General features: G+C 40.5%; 1 protein-coding gene across 3 annotated transcripts in view; it reads left to right on the top strand.

Moving 5' to 3' along the window:
• LOC134344471 (rho GTPase-activating protein 12-like) overlaps positions 1 to 20,613 on the top strand; it is a 228,866-nt gene extending 208,253 nt beyond the window's left edge. For all 3 annotated transcript variants that reach the window (XM_063044341.1, XM_063044339.1, XM_063044338.1), the window contains 3 exons: positions 1,834 to 1,968; positions 16,746 to 16,851; positions 19,174 to 20,613. In XM_063044341.1, the coding sequence (XP_062900411.1) occupies positions 1,834 to 1,968; positions 16,746 to 16,851; positions 19,174 to 19,351 (419 nt within the window). In that variant the 3' untranslated portion in view covers positions 19,352 to 20,613. The remainder of the gene's footprint in view (positions 1 to 1,833; positions 1,969 to 16,745; positions 16,852 to 19,173) is intronic.
• Positions 20,614 to 20,857: the final 244 nt, after the last annotated feature.

The raw sequence follows: 20,857 nt of genomic DNA, 5'->3' as shown, positions 1-20,857 counted from the left end.
CATGTACTTACTTTAGAAATTACCTAGGGTTACCCATAGCCCTCTATTTCTTCTAAGCTCCATGTACCTATCCAAGAGTCTCTTAAAAGACCCGATTGTATCCGCCTCCACCACCGTCACCGGCAGCCCATTCCACACATTCACCACTCTCTGCATAAAAAAACTTACCCCTGACATCTCTTCTGTAGCTACTTCTAAGTACCTTAAAACTGTGCCCTCTCATGTTAGCCATTTCAGCCCTGGGAAAAAGCCTCTGACTATCCACACGATCCATGCCTCTCATCACCTTATACACCCCTATCAGGTCACCTTTCATCCCCCGTCGTTCCAACGAGAAAAGGCCAAGTAGGTAATAAGTAGACTGAGAAGATGGAGCCAGGTGGGGGAGGGAAATAGATGGGATTGGGAGACAGATGGAGTTAGGAGACAGAAGCCCATAAGTGGAAAGGAAAAGAAATGGCAGATGAAAGAAAGGGAGAGCAGACATCCCACCTCTCCCGGAAGTTCCAGGAGTCTCCTGCATATTAATAGTGGCTCCCTGATGCCCGCAAATTATATACAATATCACAGAAATCAATTTTTTTTGAGAGAGAGCAAGCACAAGCACAAGAGCAAGAAAGCAAGGGCGAGAGAGAGCGTGAGAGAGCGAGAGCGAGAAAGTAAGTGCAAGAGAGCAAGAGCGAGAAAGCAAGCGCGAGAGCGAGCTCGAGTAAGAGTGGCTACGAGAGAGAGAGAGGAAGCAAGCACGAGAGAGAGCGACCACGAGCGAGAGAGCAAGAGCAAGAGTGAGAGAGTTCCAAAAAAAGTCAGAGTGGCAGAGTGTTCCAAAAAAAGAAAATATAAAACATACGTCACCCCAGACTACATTAAAGTGTTCCCCTGCCTAATAGGGGTCAAAAATAATGATAGTGATGCTCGCTGCACTGTTTGCAACAGTGACTTTTCTATTGCCCATGGTAGGTTAAGACTGTAAAAGACATGTTGAGGTGAGTTTAACAGGTGTCATTCGTTCATTAGCATAGCTAACGTTATTTAAACTAGCTGGCTAGCTGCTCAGGAGCTACTCTATTGTAGACATCCCACCTCTCCCGGAAGTTCTGGGAGTCTCCTGAAAATTGATGGTGCTACCTCCCTGAAATGAGTTTTTGCAGGGTGGGATGTCTGGGAGAGTGAAAGTGAGGACATAGGTTGAAGGGTGATGAGCAGGGACACAAGCACTCTTAAGTGCTAGGATCTGATATCCAAGATGGGTAATTGTTTGGAGTATTAGGGGAGAGGTGAAGGGCAAATGAGGGAGAGGATTCAGTGTGGGAAGCATATGGGTGGTAGGTGAATGGAATCAGGAAGGAGAGGAGATGGTTGGGGAACAGGAAGGGGAGGTGGTGAGTTGAGGTAAGGAGACACAAATGGGAGCAATACACACAAAATGCTGAAGGAACTCAGCAAGTCAGGCTGCATCTAGGGAGGGGGAATAAACTGTTGACGCGTTGGGTTGAGACCCATCATCAGGACTGGAAAGTAAGGGGACAGAAACCAGAATAAGAAAGTTGGGGGAGAGGAAGGAGTACAAGCTGGCAGGTGTTAGGAAAAACCAGGAGAGGGGAGGTGGGTTCATACCATTGGATTACAAAGCATACAGGGGTAGTAAGGAGGTGGTGGTGTTCTACATACCTTTGGGAGATAGACTACACAACTGTGAACTTTAGCCTGGGCCTTAGATATAAAGATCGATTTTATTTTTGTGAATTACAAAACTCTCCATAAAAGATTTAAAATACAAAGCATAATGAATATTGATTTTTCTTGTCTTAATAACTGTTCACTTTTTTACAGATGAAAAGCTGGACTTGAAGGATAATAAGTGGGAGGATATTAATGTAATTACTGGGGCTCTCAAGATGTTTTTCAGAGAACTTCCAGAGCCACTCTTCACATATCATCTTTTTAATGATTTTATCAATGCAATCAGTAAGTAAAAATGATAAACTAATGATTGTCTTATTCTCACTTAAATGTTAGTTTGCAGAGAATTACAGTAATTTTATTTTCTACTTGAAGCATTGAATAAATCAACATTTAAGTGACCAAAGAACCAAATTATCATCATATTTTGCCAACTTCAGTTTCAGAAATGTGGGTTCTGAATGTTATACCTACCTGTCTATAGTTTTGCTTTCTGCAGCCAGTGATTTATGATAATTACTGAATTTAATTGTATTCCTCGCTGATCCATTATAAAGAAATTCATATTTATTGCAAGCATGGTGCATACATGCAATTAAGGGCTTAATCCAATGTTCCACTCAATCCCAAGAAATACTAATGCATTCCATAGTACTCTGCAAGGCCTTAATGCCTTTCACTTTCTTAGCGCACAAAAATGGTATGTCAAAAATACATATGTAGTTATAATTTGATCTCGGTTTAGATAGGAACTGTTTTGTGCTGTTCTGCAAATCTGGTCACTTATTCAAAATACTCTGCCTGCATTAAAGGCCAAATGCATTTTGTAATTTTAATATTTATTAGGACATAACATCTCATTGTTCAAAAGTTTATGTAAAAAACTGATGTATATAGTCAAAAGACTATAGACCCGAATGAAAGTGTATTTTTAAAAAATGCTAAATTCCTGATAGCGGTCATTAGATTAGATTAGATTATGAGGACACGCAGTCCTCTTTTATTGTCATTTAGTAATGCATGCATTAAGAAATGATACAATATTCCTCTGGTGTGATATCACAGAAACACAGGACAGACCAAGACTGAAAAACTGACAAAAACCACATAATTATAACATATAGTTACAACAGTGCCAGCAATACCATAACTTGATGAAGAGGCTGTGAGCACGGTAAAAACGTTCAAAGTCTCTCAAAAGTCCCACATCTCACGCAGACAGGAGAAGGAAGAAAACTCTCCCTGCCATACCCGACCACAGTCTGACTCCGAGTCGTCCGAAAACTTCAAGCTCTGATCAGCCCTCCGACACCGAGTACCGAGCACCATCTCTGCCGAACGCTTCAACCCCAGCCCCGGTCACCAGCAGCAGGCAAAGCTGAGGATTTTGGGGCCTTCCCTCTGGAGATTCTCAATCGCACAGTAGCAGCGGCAGTGAACCGGCCATTTCGGAAGTTACTCCAGATGTTCCTCCGTGCTCTCACGGCTGTCTCCATCAAATCAGAATTGTGCACGGTCCCTATTTAACAGATATGATATCATTTCACCAGAGAGGCTATGTGCACTGCGTCGTGCCACCATCTTCTCCTCCCTCCCATGTGGTTAGATTCAATTTTTTGACAAAAAGTTGTTTCATATTTAACACAAATGTTTTCATTTAGAACATAGAACAATACAGCACAATAATAGTCTCTTTGGTTCAGGACATTTTGCCAACCCAAATAAGGTAATAATGCCTAATTAAACTAATCTCTTCTACCTTTATGAGGTGCATGTGTATCTCTCCATTCTCTGCATATTCATGTGCTTATGTAAGAGTCTGTTAAGCACCTCCATCATACCTGCTTCCACTACTGTCCGTGGCAACACATTCCAAGCACTCACCATACTGTGTATTAAAATATATTTACCCCTTAAATCTAGGAGAAAGTTACTGGCTGTCTAGTCTATCTGTGCCTCTTATAATTTTACAAGCTTCTAATAGGTCTTCCGTGCTCCGGAAAAAAACAACCTCAAGTTTATGCTGCTACTTCTATAGCACATGGTTTCTAATCTAGGTAACATCCTTGTAAACTTCTTCTGCATGCTCTCTAAGGAATGGGATACAATACTCCAGATGCAATATAACCAGAGTTTTATAAAACTGAGCCATAGCTTCCTGACTCTTGAACCCAGTGCCTCGCATCAAAAGGCAAGCCCACCCAAGTATTCCTTAAGACCATAAAAGCAGAATTAGGCCATTTGGCTCATCGAGTCTTCTCCGCCATTCCATCATGGCTGATTTATTATCCCTCTCAGCCCCATTCTCCTGCCTTTTGCCCATAACCTTTGACAGCCTGACTAACCAAGAACCTATAAACCACCACTTTAAATATGCTGAGTGACTTAGCCTCCACAGCTGTCTGTGGCAATGAATTCCACAAATTCACTGCCATGAGAAGATATTCCTTCCCAGTCTCTGTTCTATTCTGAGACTGTGCACTCTGGTTCTAGACTCACCCACTATAGGAATTGTCCTCCCCATATCCACTCTGGTTAGCCGTTCCAATATTCAGTAAGCTTCAGTGAGATTTCCTCTCTCGCCCAACCCTCCACATTCTTCTAAACCCCAGTGAGTAAAGGCCCAGAGCCGCCAAGCAGACCTTGTGTGTTAACCCTTTCATTCCAGAATCATTCATGTGAACCTCTTCTGGTTCTTCTCCAAGCCAGCACATCTTTATTGGATAACGGGTCCAAAACTCCTCACAGTACTCAAGTGTGATCTGACCAATGCCTTACGAAGCCACAGTATCACATCCTTGTTCTTATATTTGATTCCAGGGATGAAATAGTTAACAGATGAGAAGCATGTGATGTCTCTGGGCCTGTACACACTGGAGTTAGAAGAACAAAGGGGGGATCTGATTGATTCCTCTCGAATATTGAAAGGCCTAGATAGAGTGGATGTGGAGAATATGTTTCCTGTAGTGGGTGAGTATAGAAGCATAGTACACAGCCTCAGAATAGAGGGGCATTCATTTAGAACAAAGATGATGAATTTCTTTAGTTAGATGGTAGTGAATCTGTGGAATTAATTGCCACAGACAGCTCTGGAGGCCAAATCACTGAGTATATTTAAAGTGGAGGTTGATAGATTCTTGATCAGTCAAGGTTAGAAGGCAGGAGAATGAGATTGAGAGGCATAATAAGTCAGCCATGATGGAATAGCAGAACAGACTTGATGGGCCAAATGGCCTAATTTTGCTTCTATGTCCACATGAACTGAGTACTGCATTTGTCTTTCTTACCACCTACACAACCTGCAAGCTAACCCATAAGGAATCCTGCAGGACACCCAAGTCCCTCTGCACCTCTGATTTTTGAATTTTCTACCCACTTAGAAAATACTCTATGCCTTTATTCCTTCTTCCAAAGTGTATGACCATACACCTCCCTGCACTTCTTTGCCCATTCAGAGGTGTGATGCTGAGGCTCTATGAGGCACTTGTGAGCCCGCACTTGGAGTATTGTGTGCAGTTTTGGGCTCCTTATTTTAGAAAGGATATACTGACATTGGAGCGGGTTCAGCGAAGATTCACGAGAATGATTCCAGGAATGAAAGGTTTATCGTATGAAGAACGTCTGGCAGCTCTTGGGCTGTATTCCCTGGAGTTCAGGAGAATGAGGGGGGATCTCCTAGAAACATTCTGAATGTTAAAAGGCCTGACCAGATTGGATATGGCAAAGTTATTTCCCATGGGAGGGGAGTCCATGACAAGAAGGCACGACTTCAGGATGGATGGATGTCCATTTAGAATAGAGATGCGGAGAAATTACTTTAGTCAGAGAGTGGTAATTCTATGGAGTTTGTTGCCACAAGTGGCTGTGGAGGCCAAGTCATTGGGTGTAGGTTCTTGATTAGCCAGGGCATCAAAGGGTATAGGGAGAAGGTGGGGGAGTGGGGATGACTGGATGAAGTGGATCAGCCCATGATTGGTGGAGCAGACTCAATGGGCCGAATGGCCTACTTCTATATCTTATGGTCTGCCAATCTATTCAAATCCTTCTGCAGACTCCTTGCTTCCTCAACACTACCTGCCCCTCCACCTATCTCCATATCATCTGCAAACTTGACCGCAAAGCTATTACTTCTGTTATCCAGGTTATTGACATATAATGTGAAAAGAAGTGTGGTTCCAATACAGACCCCTGCAGAACAGCACTAGTCACCAGCAGCCAATCAGAATAGGTCCCCTTTAATCTGTCTCTTTTTGCCTGGTGCCTGTCAACCAATCTTCTATTCATGTAATATCTTAACTATGATACCATGGGCCCTTATTTTGTTAAGCAGCCTCATATGTGGCACATAATCATGTACTTACCAAGTACCCTGAAACCTCATCCTTAGTAATGAAGTTAAGCTACTGGCCTATAATTTCCTTCCTTCCACCTCCCACCCTTCTTAAAGCGTGGAATGACATCTACAATTTTCCAGTTCTCCGGAACAATTCCAGAATCTAGTGATTCTTGAAAAAGTATTACTAATGCCTCCAGGATCCCTTCAGCTACCTTTTTCAGAACCTTGGGTTGTGGTCATTTGCTCCAGGTGACTTATCTACCTTCAGGCCTTTCAACTTCCTAAGCAGCTTCTCCTTAGTAATAGCAAATACACTTACTTTCTGCCCCCTGACAATCTTGAATTTCTGGCATACCATTAGTGTTTTCCACAATGAAAACTGACACAAAATACTTAAGTTTGTCCACTATTTCTTTGTGCCCCATTACTACTGCTCAAACATCATTTTCCACCAGTCCAATATCCATTCTTGCTTTTCTTTAACTCTCAGTATATCTGAAAAATATTTTTGTATCCTCTTGATATTATTGACTAGATTAACTTAGTATTTCAACTTTTTTCTCTTTATGCTTTTTGTTCCAGTTCCCTACCGTTGGTTTTTAAAAGCTTCCCAATCATAGAACCATAGAACCATAGAAACTACAGCACAGAAACAGGCCTTTTGGCCCTTCTTGGCTGTGCCGAACCATTTTCTGCCTAGTCCCACTGACCTGCACACGGACCATATCCCTCCATACACCTCCCATCCATGTATCTGTCCAATTTATTCTTAAATGTGAAAAAAGAACCCGCATTTACCACCTCATCTGGCAGCTCATTCCATACTCCCACCACTCTCTGTGTGAAGAAGCCCCCCCTAATATTCCCTTTAAATTTTTCCCCCCTCACCCTTAACCCATGTCCTCTGGTTTTTTCTCCCCTTGCCTCAGTGGAAAAAGCCTGCTTGCATTCACTCTATCTATACCCATCATAATTTTATATACCTCTATCAAATCTCCCCTCATTCTTCTACGCTTCAGGGAATAAAGTCCTAACCTATTCAACCTTTCTCTGTAACGGAGTTTCTCAAGTCCCGGCAACATCCTTGTAAACCTTCTCTGCACTCTTTCAACCTTATTTATATCCTTCCTGTAATTTGGTGACCAAAACTGAACACAATACTCCAGATTGGGCCTCACCAATGCCTTATACAACCTCATCATAACATTCCAGCTCTTATACTCAATTCTTTGGTTAATAAAGGCCAATGTACCAAAAGCTCTCTTTATGACCCTATCTACCTGTGACGCCACTTTTAGGGAATTTTGTATCTGTATTCCCAGATCCCTCTGTTCTACTGCACTCCTCAGTGCCTTACCATTAACCCTGTATGTTCTACCTTGGTTTGTCCTTCCAACGTGCAATACCTCACACTTGTCTGTATTAAACTCCATCTGCCATTTTTCAGCCCATTTTTCCAGCTGGTCCAAGTCCCTCTGCAGGCTCTGAAAACCTTCCTCACTGTCTACTACACCTCCAATCTTTGTATCATCAGCAAATTTGCTGATCCAATTTACCACATTATCATCCAGATCATTGATATAGAGGACAAATAATAATGGATCCAGCACTGATCCCTGTGGCACACCACTAGTCACAGGCCTCCACTCAGAGAAGCAATTCTCTACTACCACTCTTTGGCTTCTTCCGTTGAGCCAATGTCTAATCCAATTTACCACCTCTCCATGTATACCTAGCGACTGAATTTTCCTAACTAACCTCCCATGCGGGACCTTGTCAAAGGCCTTACTGAAATCCATGTAGACAATATCCACTGCCTTCCCTTCATCCACTTTCCTGGTAACCTCCTCGAAAAACTCCAATAGATTGGTCAAATATGACCTACCACGCACAAAGCCATGTTGACTCTCCCTAATAAGTCCCTGTCTATCCAAATGTTTGTAGATTCTGTCTCTTAGTACTCCCTCCAATAACTTACCTACTACCAATGTTAAACTTACCGGCCTATAATTTCCCGGATTACTTTTCAATTCTTTTTTAAACAACGGAACAACATGAGCCACTCTCCAATCCTCCGGCACCTCACCCGTAGACAGCGACATTTTAAATATTTCTGCCAGGGCCCCCGCAATTTCAACACTAGTCTCCTTTAAGGTCGGAGGGAACACCCTGTCAGGTCCCGGGGATTTATCCACTTTAATTTTCCTCAAGACAGCAAGCACCTCCTCCTTTTCAATCTGTACAGTTTCCATATTCTCACTACTTGATTCCCTTAATTCCATAGACTTCATGCCAGTTTCCTTAGTAAATACAGACGCAAAAAACCTATTTAAGATCTCCCTCATTTCCTTTGGTTCCGCACATAGCTGACCACTCTGATCTTCAAGAGGACCAATTTTATCCCTTACAATTCTTTTGCTCTTAATATACCTGTAAAAGCTCTTTGGATTATCCCTCACTTTGACTGCCAAGGCAACCTCATGTCTTCTTTTAGCCCTCCTGATTACTTTCTTAAGTATTTTCTTGCACTTCTTATACTCCTTAAGCACCTGATTTACTCCCTGTTGCCTATACATTTCATACAACTCCCTCTTCTTCTTTAACAGAGTAGCAATATCCCTTGAGAACCAAGGTTCCTTATTCCTATTCACTTTGCCTTTAATCCTGACAGGAATATACAAACTCTACACTCTCAAAATTTCTCCTTTGAAGGCTTCCCACCTACCAATCACATCTTTACCAGAGGACAACCTGTCCCAATCCACGCTTTTTAGATCCTTTCTCATTTCTTCAAATTTGGCCTTCTTCCAGTTCAGAACCTCAACCCTAGGACCAGATCAATCCTTGTCCATGATCAAATTGAAACTAATGGTGTTATGATCACTGGAACCAAAGTGCTCCCCTACACAGTCTTCTGTCACTTGTCCTAACTGGTTTCCTAACAGGAGATCCAATATTGCATCCCCTCTAGTTGGTCCCTCTATATATTGATTTAGAAAACTTTCCTGAACACATTTTACAAACTCTAAACCATCTAGACCCCTAACAGTATGGGAGTCCCAATCAATATATGGAAAATTAAAATCCCCTACCACCACAACTTTATGTTTCCTGCAGTTGCCTGCTATCTCTCTGCAGATTTGCTCTTCCAAGTCTCGTTGACTATTGGGTGGTCTGTAATACAATCCCACTAATGTGGCCATACCTTTCCTGTTTCTTAGCTCCACCCATAAGGACTCAGTAGACAAGCCCTCTAATCTGTCCTGCCTGAGCACAGCTATAATATTTTCCCTAACAAGCAATGCTACTCCCCCATCTTTCATTCCTCTGCCTCGATCACATCTGAAACATCGGAACCCTGGAATATTAAGCTGCCAGTCCTGCCCCTCCTGTAGCCAGGTTTCACTAATCCTCTAACTTCCCACTAATTTTGGCTGTATTTTATGCCCTCTTGTGCTTTCATGCTGACTTTGGCTTCTTCCATTGTCAGTCACAGTTGTCTCATCCTCCCTTGACAATACTACTTCATCTTCGGGATGTATCTATCCTGCACTTCCTGAATTTCCCGCAGAAACTCCAGCCGTTGTGTTCTGTCATCATTTATCATCATTCCTGCAAGTGTCCCTTCCAATTAACTTTGACCAACTTCTCTCTCATGCCTCTGTAATTTTCTTTACTCCACTGTAATACTGATACATCTGAATTTATTTTCTCCCTCACAATCTGGAGGATGAATTCTATCATATTATGAATACTGCCTTCTTAAGGGTTCCTTTACCTTAAGCTATCTCATCAAATCTGGTTCATTACACAACACCCAATCCAGAATTGCCTTTCCCCTAATGGCCTCAGCCACAAGCTGCTCATAGGCATTCTACAAATTTTCTCTCTTGGAATCCAGCATCAACCTGATTAAAAATCTACATGCTTATTGAAATCCCCATGACAATCATAACATACCCCATATTACATGCCTTTTCTATTTCCTGTTGTAGTTTGTATCCCACATCCTAGCTACAGTTCAGGGGCCTGTATATTAGTCCCATTAGAGTCTTTTTATCCTTGCGGTTTCTTAACTCTACCCACAAGGATTCTACATCTTCCAATCCTAAGTCACCTCTTTTTAAGGATTTTATTTTATTTTTTTACTAACAGACCCATCTTTGTCTCTTTGTCTATCTGCTTGTGCTTTCTATAGAAGGTGTATCCGAGGATGTTAAGCTCCCAACCTTTCAGCCACAACTCAGTGATACTCACAATGTCATTCTTGCCAATCTATAACTGTGCCTTATTCCATATACTCCATGCATTCAAATAAACCACTTTCAGTTCTGTTTTTGTCCTCATGTTACACTTCAACCCACCCAACTGACTGCAGTTTTGCCCTGTCAACTGTCTTTCCTCATAGTCTCACTACACAATGCATCAAGTTGTATACTAATTGCCATATCAATCCAGTTCCCTCCCCAACTACCCTAGCAAACTGACCTGCTAAAGATATTAGTCCCCCTCAGGTTTGAAGTGTAACCCATCCTTTTTATTTTTAACAGATCACACCTTCCCCAGTAGAGTTCCCAGTGATCCATAAATCTGAAACCCTGCCAGATTTCCTAGTGTTTGCGTTTTTAAATTCACTACTACAAAGCCTCTTCCAGTGATGCCTACACTGAAGAAGATTAAATCTTCTCTTCGGGAGTTTAGTGAAACCCTTTCTCACCACTCCCCATCTATAATTTCTTCAGCCCTTCAACTTTTCGACCACATTTTGCCAATCAACTTTCCAGTTCTTAGCTCCATCGCTCCTCCTCCTGTCTTCTCCTATCAGTTCGGATCTCCCCCTCCTCCTCCCACTTCCAAATCTCTTACTATCTCTTCTTTCAGTTAGTCCTGACGAAGGGTCTTGGCCCGAAACGTCGACTGTACTTCTTCCTATAGATGCTGCCTGTCCTGCTGCATTCACCAGCATTTCTTGTCCGTGTTGCTTGATTTTCCAGCATCTGCAGATTTCCTCGTGTTTGCCCTGCACCATTTCCTCAGCCACTCAATCATGTGCTATCATCTTATTTCTGCCCTGACTAGCATGTGGTACTGGGAGTAATCCAGAGATGACTACCTTACTACTCTATCAACTTGTGTATCACTTTCAATCTTTGTGTCAGATCTGCAAACTTACTAACTCACCGATCCATATTTTCATCCCAGTAAAGTAAATCAGTGCTCATGGTTTGTATTACTGCTTTCATTCTTTATTCCATAATGGGTTATCGATAAATATGTAAAGAAGGATGAGATTAGATTAGAATATGAGGACACGCACTCCTCTTTTATTGTTACTTAGTAATGCATGCATTAAGAAATGATACAATATTCCTCCGGTGTGATATCACAGAAACACAGGACAGACCAAGATTGAAAAACTGACAAAAACCACATAATTATAACATATAGTTACAACAGTGCAACAATACCATAACTTGATGAAGAACAGGCCATGGGCACAGCAAAAAAGTTCAAAGTCTCTCGAAAGTCCCATATCTCACGCAGACGGGAGAAGGAAGAAAACTCTCCCTGCCATGCCCGACCACAGTCCGACTCTGAGTCGTCCGAAAACTTCGAGCTCTGATCAGCCCTCCGACACCGAGTACCGAGCACTATCTCTGCCGAACGGTTCAACCCCAGCCTCGGTGGCCAGCAGCAGGCAAAGCCGGGGATTTTGGGGCCTTCCCTCCAGAGATTCTTGATCGCACAGAAGCAGTGGCAGCGAACCGGACATTTCAGAAATTTCTCCAGATGTTCCTCTGTGCTTTTCACGTCTGTCTTCATCAAGTCAGAATTGACCACGGCCCCTATTTAACAGATATGATATCATTTCACCGGAGAGCTGCGTGCTGTGTCGCGTCGCCATCTTCTCCTCCCGCCTGAATGTTTTTAGGTCTACTATAAATTATTATTAATTTAATTGTAAGTAATGTCCCAGAATTTATTAGCGAATAGCATCTCATTGTGCTTCATTTATTGGATTTTTTTCGGTCTTCTTGGGAAATCTTGAACTGCAGATTGCTGCAAGTTACCCATTCTAGACAATAGAGATCTTGTTTTGCCTTATCCAATATTGTTGAAGGATAGAGAAAAATATTGGGTTGATTTAGAATCAAGCTAGATAAAGAAAGAAAAAAATGATCTGATTGAATGTTATTCTCATTTTCCCATCAGGACCCGCTTCCCAAGTTTTACCACCACCTAACAAACTAGGGCAATTTATAGTAGTCAATTAATCTACTAATATACACATATTTTGAGATGTGGGAGAAAACTAAAACAACTGGAGCATGGAGAACATGCAAATTCCACACAAGTAGCACAGGATATCAGGACTGAATGCCAACTGTTGGGCAGCAACTCAGCTGGCTCCATCACTGTGCTATTGGATATAATGATTGTTTGATTTATTTGTTCTTGAAGCGCTCAGACACAAGGACCAAAACATTATAGTAATCTTTAAAATTTTCACTTTAACGAGTAAAACAAATTGTTTTTGGGAAGATAACAGATTGGTCTGTTACTGTTTGTAGCATAGTGGTTAGCATAACGCTACTATAGTGCCTGCAACCTGGGTTCCATTTCACTGTTGTCTGTAAGGAGTTTATACATTCTTCTTGTAGCCCCAGAGCTGTCCTCAGTGTGCTCCAGTTTCCTCATGTTTTCAAGTATGTATGGGTTAGTAGATTAATTGGTCACAGGTGTAATCGGGTGGCACAGACCCAATGTACCAGAAGTGCCTGTTACCATGCTCTGCCTCTAAATAACAAAAATAAAATGTTAATACCGTTTGCCTTTTTTTTTCCCAGTAGCTTGTAGTGCACAGTTCAGCCAGAAGATGGCATGTGTTGCATTCTCCAATGTTTGTTAATTTTTTGTCATGCTAGAGATCTTGATCAACACACACAAAATGCTGGGAGAACTGACAAGGTCAGGCAGCATCTTTGGAGCGAAATGAACAGTCAACGTTCCAGGCCAAGATCTTTGATGATCCTTAGTCCTGATGAAAGGTCTTGGCCTGAAATGTCAACTGTTCATTTTCATCCATAAATGCTGTTGAGCTCTCCCAGCATTTGTGTGTTAATTTTTTGTTCTTTTGAACATTGTATTTGTACACACATATTGGAGACTTTTTTTTTGCACATCAACTTTAGTTTAACCAGAGCCAGCTTTTTCCACCACTTCCCAAGAACAGTGATTCAAATACAGTAAATGCTATCCATCCCATCTCTAAATGAGAATGAACTTGGAACTGTTATGGGTCCACAGTTTCAATTCCTGTGGATGTCACGTGATATTAGTTTCATTTACTAAGTGTGATGTATCTATAGTCTTGTTTTGCTGGAAGCTTGTAGTTTCGATTCCTGGGGGTACCATGTGGTTTACTGGGAATCCATGACTTTGTTTCTGTGAGAGTCATGTGATGACATATTCCCATCGGTATAAAAAACAGTTGCTTTCATTTAGTGGGTCAGTCACTCGTTAGGGAGTTGCTCGGTAAGGAGTCGTTAAGAAATCGACAGAAAGAGAGTGAGAGTGAAGATTGCAGGCTTCGAACGAACCCAAAGGATTGGGTTAGCCGGCAGCACTCTGCGCATTTCGAATGTGACTGACATTTCATATAATCCATATGTGGATTGCAGCACACACTTTTGGTTAACCCCTGCATGGTCTCGGGTGTTCTGTGGTGAACATTTCGGTGAAAAGGACATTCCCTGTCAGTTAATCCATGAAATCTCACTCTTCTTGGACTCTTCAAAAAAGGTACTCCGCGGCTGCAAACTTTAGTAACTGGTTCTTCAAGGTCGCCTCTCCGCTGTATTGTGAATCTCCAAGATTGTCTGTTCGTTGTATTGTGAATATACAAGTCTCTCCTCTCACTTATTTCAGGAATCACCCGGACTTCCTAAACTACCACTCTAAGACTGTGCTTGAGTAAGACTTTGTTAAGAATTGTTTCTAAGTTTGACTGTTTGGGAACTATAGACGCATTACGCCATTAACTTCTGTTTAAGTTAGTCGTTTGTTTAATTTTCTATATTTCTGCGTAAATGTTAATAAATTTAGTTGTTTTGCATTAATTCCCTGACTCCGTTCTACATCTATTCGTAACATAAAAATTGGGGGCTCGTGCGGAATCAGAACAACCTGGAGCTGATTGGTTAATTATCGATCTAATTAGAAAAAGGGAAATTCCTGATTCCTTTTGTTTAATTGGTTTGTGTGTGGAAATCAGCAGCAATGGATGTTGGGAAATTTCTGGCATTGCCAACTCCTGAGGCATTAGCAAAAGCCAAAAGGGATGAGGCGCTGGAAATTGCATCTCTGGGGCCAACCAGAGGTGTTATAGTCTCTTATGAACATGTTTTTTTATGATCACAAGACCCTGCTAGACATTAAAAAATTAAAGTACTACCCCTTCAGTGAGTTGCTTGTTGACAGAGAAGCTGAAGGAGTTCGGCTTGGTGCAGATCATGCTGCTACCTGCATCAGGCATCAGAGGAGTCGGTGTGCGAAGGCGGTGTGCAGTCTTAATAGCAAGTGCTTTTCTTGTGATTGCAAGACCCTGTTGGACATCGTTAATGTAGAATGCTGCAAGTCGGATTCACTGATTTATTGGTGCATCGCGGGGGAGCTGCATGGCCTCGATCATAGCGAGGACTAGTCCTCAAGCTTCAGTGCTGCTTGTTTACAGCTAACCAGCAAAGGGGCATCGGAGTCGGTGTGCTCCATCAGAGGCACTGTGGCTGTGTACCTAAGTTGGAGTCTGTGCTGCCTGCTCCCAGTTTTTGCTAGGCAGAAGACAAGCTGCATTGTTTTTGACTGCAGAATGCTGGAACGTTCACAGACTCAGGGTCTTGGACTATATATTTTTTTGTGTGACTGTTAGTACTGTATTTTGCATCTTGGCTCCGGAGTAATCAGAATCAGGTTTATTATCACTGGCATGTGACGTGAAATTTGTTAACTTAGCAGCAGCAATTAAATGCAATACATAATCTAGCAGAGAGAGAAAAATAATAATAAATAAAATAAAACATAATAAATAAACAAGTAAATCAATTATGTATATTGAATAGATTATTAAAAAATGTGCAAAAACAGTAATACTGTATATTTAAAAAGTGAGGTAGTGTCCAAAAAAAGTGTCCAAAGCTTCAAAGTCCATTCAGGATTTGGATGGCAGAGGGGAAGAAGCTGTTCCTGAATCTCTGAGTGTGTGCCTTCAGGCTTCTGTATCTCCTACCTGATGGTAACAGTGAGAAAAGGGCATGCCCTGGGCGCTGGAGGTCTTTAATAATGGGCGCTGCCTTTCTGATACACTGCTCCCAAAAGATGTCCTGGGTACTTTGTAGGGTAGTGCCAAGATGGAGCTGACTAGATTTACAACCTTCTGCAGCTTCTTTCGGTCCTATGCAGTAGCCCCTCTGTACCAGACAGTGATGCAGCCTGTCAGAATGCATTCCATGTACAACTATAGAAGTTTTTGAGTGTATTTTTTGACTTGCCAAATGGCTTCAAACTCCTAGTAAAGTATAGCCACTGTCTTGCCTTCTTTATGACTACATCAATGTGTTGGGACCAGGTTAGATCCTCGGAGATCTTGACACCCAGGAACTTGAAGCTGCTCACGCTCTCCACTTCTGATCCCTCTATGAGGATTGGTATGTGTTCCTTCATCTTACCCTTCCTGAAGTCCACAATCAGCTCTTTCGTCTTAATGGCGTTGAGTGCCAGGTTGTTGCAGCGGCACCATTCCACTAGTTGGCATATCTCACTCCTGTACACCCTCTCGTCACCACCTGAGATTCTACTAACAATGGTTGTATCGTCAGCAAATTTGTTGATGGTATTTGAGCTATGCCTAGCCACATAGTCGTGGGTATAGAGAGAGTAGAGCAGTTGACTAAGCACGCATCCCTGAGATGCGCCAGTGTTGATTGTCAGCAAAGATTTGCGTTTAGCTGTATTTCTGTATGTTTGAATGACAATTAAACTTAATCTTAATAAACCAATTCCAATAAACTGTTGCGTCAACTAATGAATAGGAAATATTTGAATGACATAATGATTCCTAAATGTGCGAACCCACTATTTCTTTAATATAATTCTAAATTAATTTAATAAATTGCAATTAATAGTGTTATGCATTATTTATAGATTATTTTTGTGTTGGTGTGTGGCCTAGTGGTTAAGGCGTTTGTCTAGTGATCTGAAGGTCGCTAGTTTGAGCCTTGGCTGAGGCAGTGTGTTGTGTCCTTGAGCAAAGCACTTAACCACACATTGCTCTGCGATGACACCGGTGCCAAGCTGTATGGGTCCTAATGCCCTTCCCTTGGACAACGTCGGTGGCATGGAGAGGGGAGACTTGCAGCATGGGCAACTGCCGGTCTTCCATACAATCTTGCCCAGGCCTGCGCCCTGGAAACCTTCCAAGGTGCAAATCCACAGTCTCATGAGACTAACGGATGCCGATAATGGATTATTTTTAGTGTATTTAATGACAAGCATAAAACCAATTATATATAACCAATTAAATAGCCAGCAATGTTGACTGTGTTTTCAATTCCATAGATGCTGCCTGACCTGCTAAGTTCCTTCAACATTTTGTCTGTGTGTGTGAAGCTCTGGATTTCCAGCTTTACAGAATCTCTTATATTAACCAATTATATCTAATGTATTTCAGAATCTCCAGACTACAAGCTCCGCATTCAGGGTATTAAAGAACTAGTTAGACATCTACCTAAACCAAACCATGACACGATGCAAGTTCTGTTCAAGCATCTTGTGAAGTAAGTCTGAATTAAATGATCAGTTGAATATTTCTCTGATCGAAGGAATATCAGATGTACTTCCATTGTGGTTGACTGTGCCTGGTAATTTGGGACTGAAATTTTCGTCTCTTAAGATTTTATATTTAAAATTATTTGCTTAATATTTTATTAAATTGCAAATATCAGAGTCAAGAAGTCTGCAACAGCTTGGCTGAATTGGGCATCTTGTGCCCCATTTGTTAAACATTCCTGTATTTTTAAATGATTTTAAAAAATTACCCCCCTAGATATTGAATTTCAAGCTGCAATGCAATGCAGCAAGACCACTTGGGCACTTGGTACATTGGTGAGATACAATCTGAACATTGTATAGCCTTAACCAATTAAACTAATGACTAAATAATTAAATAGAAAGACTTTTTTCAGAGGATGAATTAGTATTTGTAAATTATGTTCAAATCAGGGACAGAAAAAAGAAAGGGAAAGACGGGTGGATTAAAATATTTTAAAAATGAAGTTTTTCTTAAATTTTACTTTTTAACAATTTGAAGGAATAAGGTACCACTTTTTTTCCACTTGCTTTTTGAGACATTAAATTGCATTGGTTATCTGCTATCTCATTGTAATTAGGATAGTCCATAAAGTATCAAACTGTGGTGAGTTTAATTGCAATTAATTTGATCATAAGGTTCAGAGACTAAATGCAAGATAGAACATAGAATTGGACAGCACAGGAACAAACCCTACAGCTCACAATGTCTGTGTAAAACACAATGCAAAATTAAACTAAATCTCTTCTGCTTGCACATGAGCCAAATCCCTCAATTCCCTGTGTATCTGTACATGTATCTTAACATCACTGAAAATCACTGTCATATCTGTTTCCTGCATTGCCCACTAGCAGCCTGTTCCAGGCACCTTCCACTTTGTATACTGCAAATCCCGTTAAAACTTCTCGCCAAAACATATGCCTCTTGTAATTTTATAAACTTCTATCAGGTCTCCCCTCAATCTCCATCTCTCCAGAGAAAGCAACTGAAGTTTGTTGAATCTCTCCTTGTAGTTCATTCTCTAATCCAGGCAACTTCCTGGTAGACCTCTTCTATACCCTTTACAAATCCTCAACATCCTTCCTGTAATAATGTGACCATAATTGCATACAATAAGATGTTAAAGGTCAACAGTACAAATTGTACAGCAGCACATGTAATTCACAATTCAATGTATTGTTTTCATGTTACAAATTGCTTGTTAGTTTGGATCTTAATAACGAATTCCATTATCTTTGCAAAAGCTAGCATAGTATTAACATTCATTCAGTCATTATCTCATCCAACAATTGTTATGTGTCAATCAAAAATATGTTCAGTGTTGCTGATGATCTGCTCCATTTCTTATATTTGTTAGTCATATATTCATTGTTTGATGAAACAACATCAAGTGAAATAATTTCTCTGCCCCATATCCATGTTCACCTCGAGCCGTAGTAGATCACTGAAAGTGTGTCTTTCATATAGAATGAAGCACCAAAATACTATGATGCAATCATGAGCCTTAAATGCTGTCTTAAAAGAGAGCAGAGAGTGGTGCGAACAGCCCAGCACATCTGTAGATGTGAATTTCTCACTGTTCAGGACATTTACAAAGACAGGTGTGTAAAAAGGGCCCGAAGGGTCATTGGGGACTTGAGTCATAGTCACAAACTGTTCCAGCTGCTACCATCCAGGAAATGGTACTGCAGCTTAAGAGCCAGGACCAACAGGTTCCAGGACAGCCTCCTCCACCAGGCCATCAGACTGATTAATTCATGCTGATACAACTGTATTTTTATGATATATTGACCATCCTGTTGTACTTATAAATTACTATAAACTGTACATTGCACACTTTGACGTAGACGTAACATAAACATTTTTACTCCTCATGTATATGAAGGATTTAGGTAATAAAGTCAATTCAATTCAATTATGCAAAATTTCACACAGATTTGTAGAATCTCTTAAATAGCACTGTAGGATTACCACAAAGATTATCAGAACAAAAAAAAAGAAAAAATATTGATCAAGCTACATCCAGATGATTTTCTCAATGGCATCTATTTCCATCGTGAAGTTTGGGATTAAACAATAAAACAAAAGAACAAGTAAGTGGAATGTCATAACAGGTTGACAGACATCTGAAGTACAAAGGATGATATTTTGGGTGTTCTTGCTCTATGTCAATAAATTGGGCATTCTGTTTTATCTATTTAAGTGAGATAGAATTTTCTATAAAGAGAAGGTTTTTAAGTATGTCGATGGTGATACTACATGATTAAACAATATTATTATATCTTTCTAGGGTTGTTGCCTGTGGTGAGCTAAACCGAATGACCACTCAGAGTGTTGCCATAGTATTCGGGCCAACTCTCCTCAGGCCTGAGAAAGAGGTGAACAATATTGCAGTGCACATGGTATACCAGAATCAGATTGTGGAATTGATCTTAACAGAATATGAGACCATATTTGGACGCAGTTGAAATACACTGCGAAAGGAAAACACATCTACCAAAACCCTTAAGTGTTTTTTTTGTATTTTGAGTTGACCAGAAAATGGTAAACTTTGCACTTGTTTTCCACTGTTTTATTTTTTAAATGAACTGTAGTTTTTTTTAAATGGTTATCATTCTTGAAAGCAGGTGTTTTGCTTAAGATGTAATGCAGACATGCAAGAGTGCATGTGACCTGGTTATGACAAAGAGTGAAGACTTAAGTATACGATAGTTACATACACTGGGCTCTTTTGCAACAATATTTGCCTGAGAGACTTAGCAGTACTCTTTCATGCGTGTGTACGTATTTTTAGGAGATTTCCAGCATATAGTTGGCAGTCCTCACATCCAGCCTTTCCTGCTGTTTGATGTAGCAGAAATTCTAATACTGTATATTGCTCTTGAGTCCTTACTGAAGCATTGGCCAGATATTGTGTAATTTATTTTTTATAGGTTTACTCAAAAGGCAAAAGCTGAATTGTTAAATGCTGATTTTCTTTTTCCTGGTTGAATATGGACAGAAAACAGTCCTGCACTTGCTGTACCCTCAGCCTGCTGTTAAAACAGGGGTTATGATCACATCCAGTGTTTGAAATACTAGTGATGTATAGATGAACAAAGAATATATGTTAAAATAACATGTCCTCAGCCAAACTGTATAATATAGTCTGTGTATAGTTCCTTAACAAAGTATGTTTTCCATACAGTAACATTTCTAATCAAATTTTGCCAGCTTGTAATAAAATTGCTGGTCAGTGTATCATCTGAGATCAGTACTAAGAGCTTTTAGGGGTATTTTAATGACAGGCAACACAAGGGGCTATTCTTAGGTATACTAAGAAGCTGTGTGCACTTTTTAGCTATTGGTAATTTCAGTGCAGGGCAAATCTTAACCATTTGTATTTCAAATGGTACTGGAAAGTAATGTGTAGGCTTGTGCTTTCTAGGTGCTCTACAACAATAGCTGTTTATTTAAAAATGTACAGGCAAAAATTTGAAAAAAATCTGCTTAGCAATTTATTGCACAGTAAGTGCTAACAGTTAAAGAAATCATCATGTATGCACTGATGGGTATTAAGGCAGATACACTTGAAGCTAAATTGAATTTTCTCGTTTTAAAAGTGTGGACTGGTTGTGTTACAGGTTTTTATTGGAATACTACCTGTTTCTGGGCACATGATCTGAAGAATTTTTTGAATGTATTTTTTTAAACTAACTGCTGTATGACAATATTCTAATCAAAGATTAAACAAAATGATTCAAAACAATTGTTCAGTCTGTTTGTTTCAGAACCCTGAATGTATTTGTTTGAGGTGCAGATTGTGCTGGTACTGGACTGGCAAATTAGGTCTATCTGTTGTGAATTGTGAACCTAAATTCATTCATTTTAATGAAAGTTGTAAAAACCCACAATTAGTTTGCAGCAATATTGATGTAACAAACAGAACTCCGATTTTCCAGTGTTAGCATCCTTTATTGGTACGGGTTTACTAC

This window comes from Mobula hypostoma, chromosome 3 (assembly GCF_963921235.1).
Source record: "Mobula hypostoma chromosome 3, sMobHyp1.1, whole genome shotgun sequence".
NCBI classification, from domain to species: domain Eukaryota; kingdom Metazoa; phylum Chordata; class Chondrichthyes; order Myliobatiformes; family Myliobatidae; genus Mobula; species Mobula hypostoma.
Note: the sequence above shows the minus strand (reverse complement) of the source record. Positions and strands in the feature narration are given on the sequence as shown.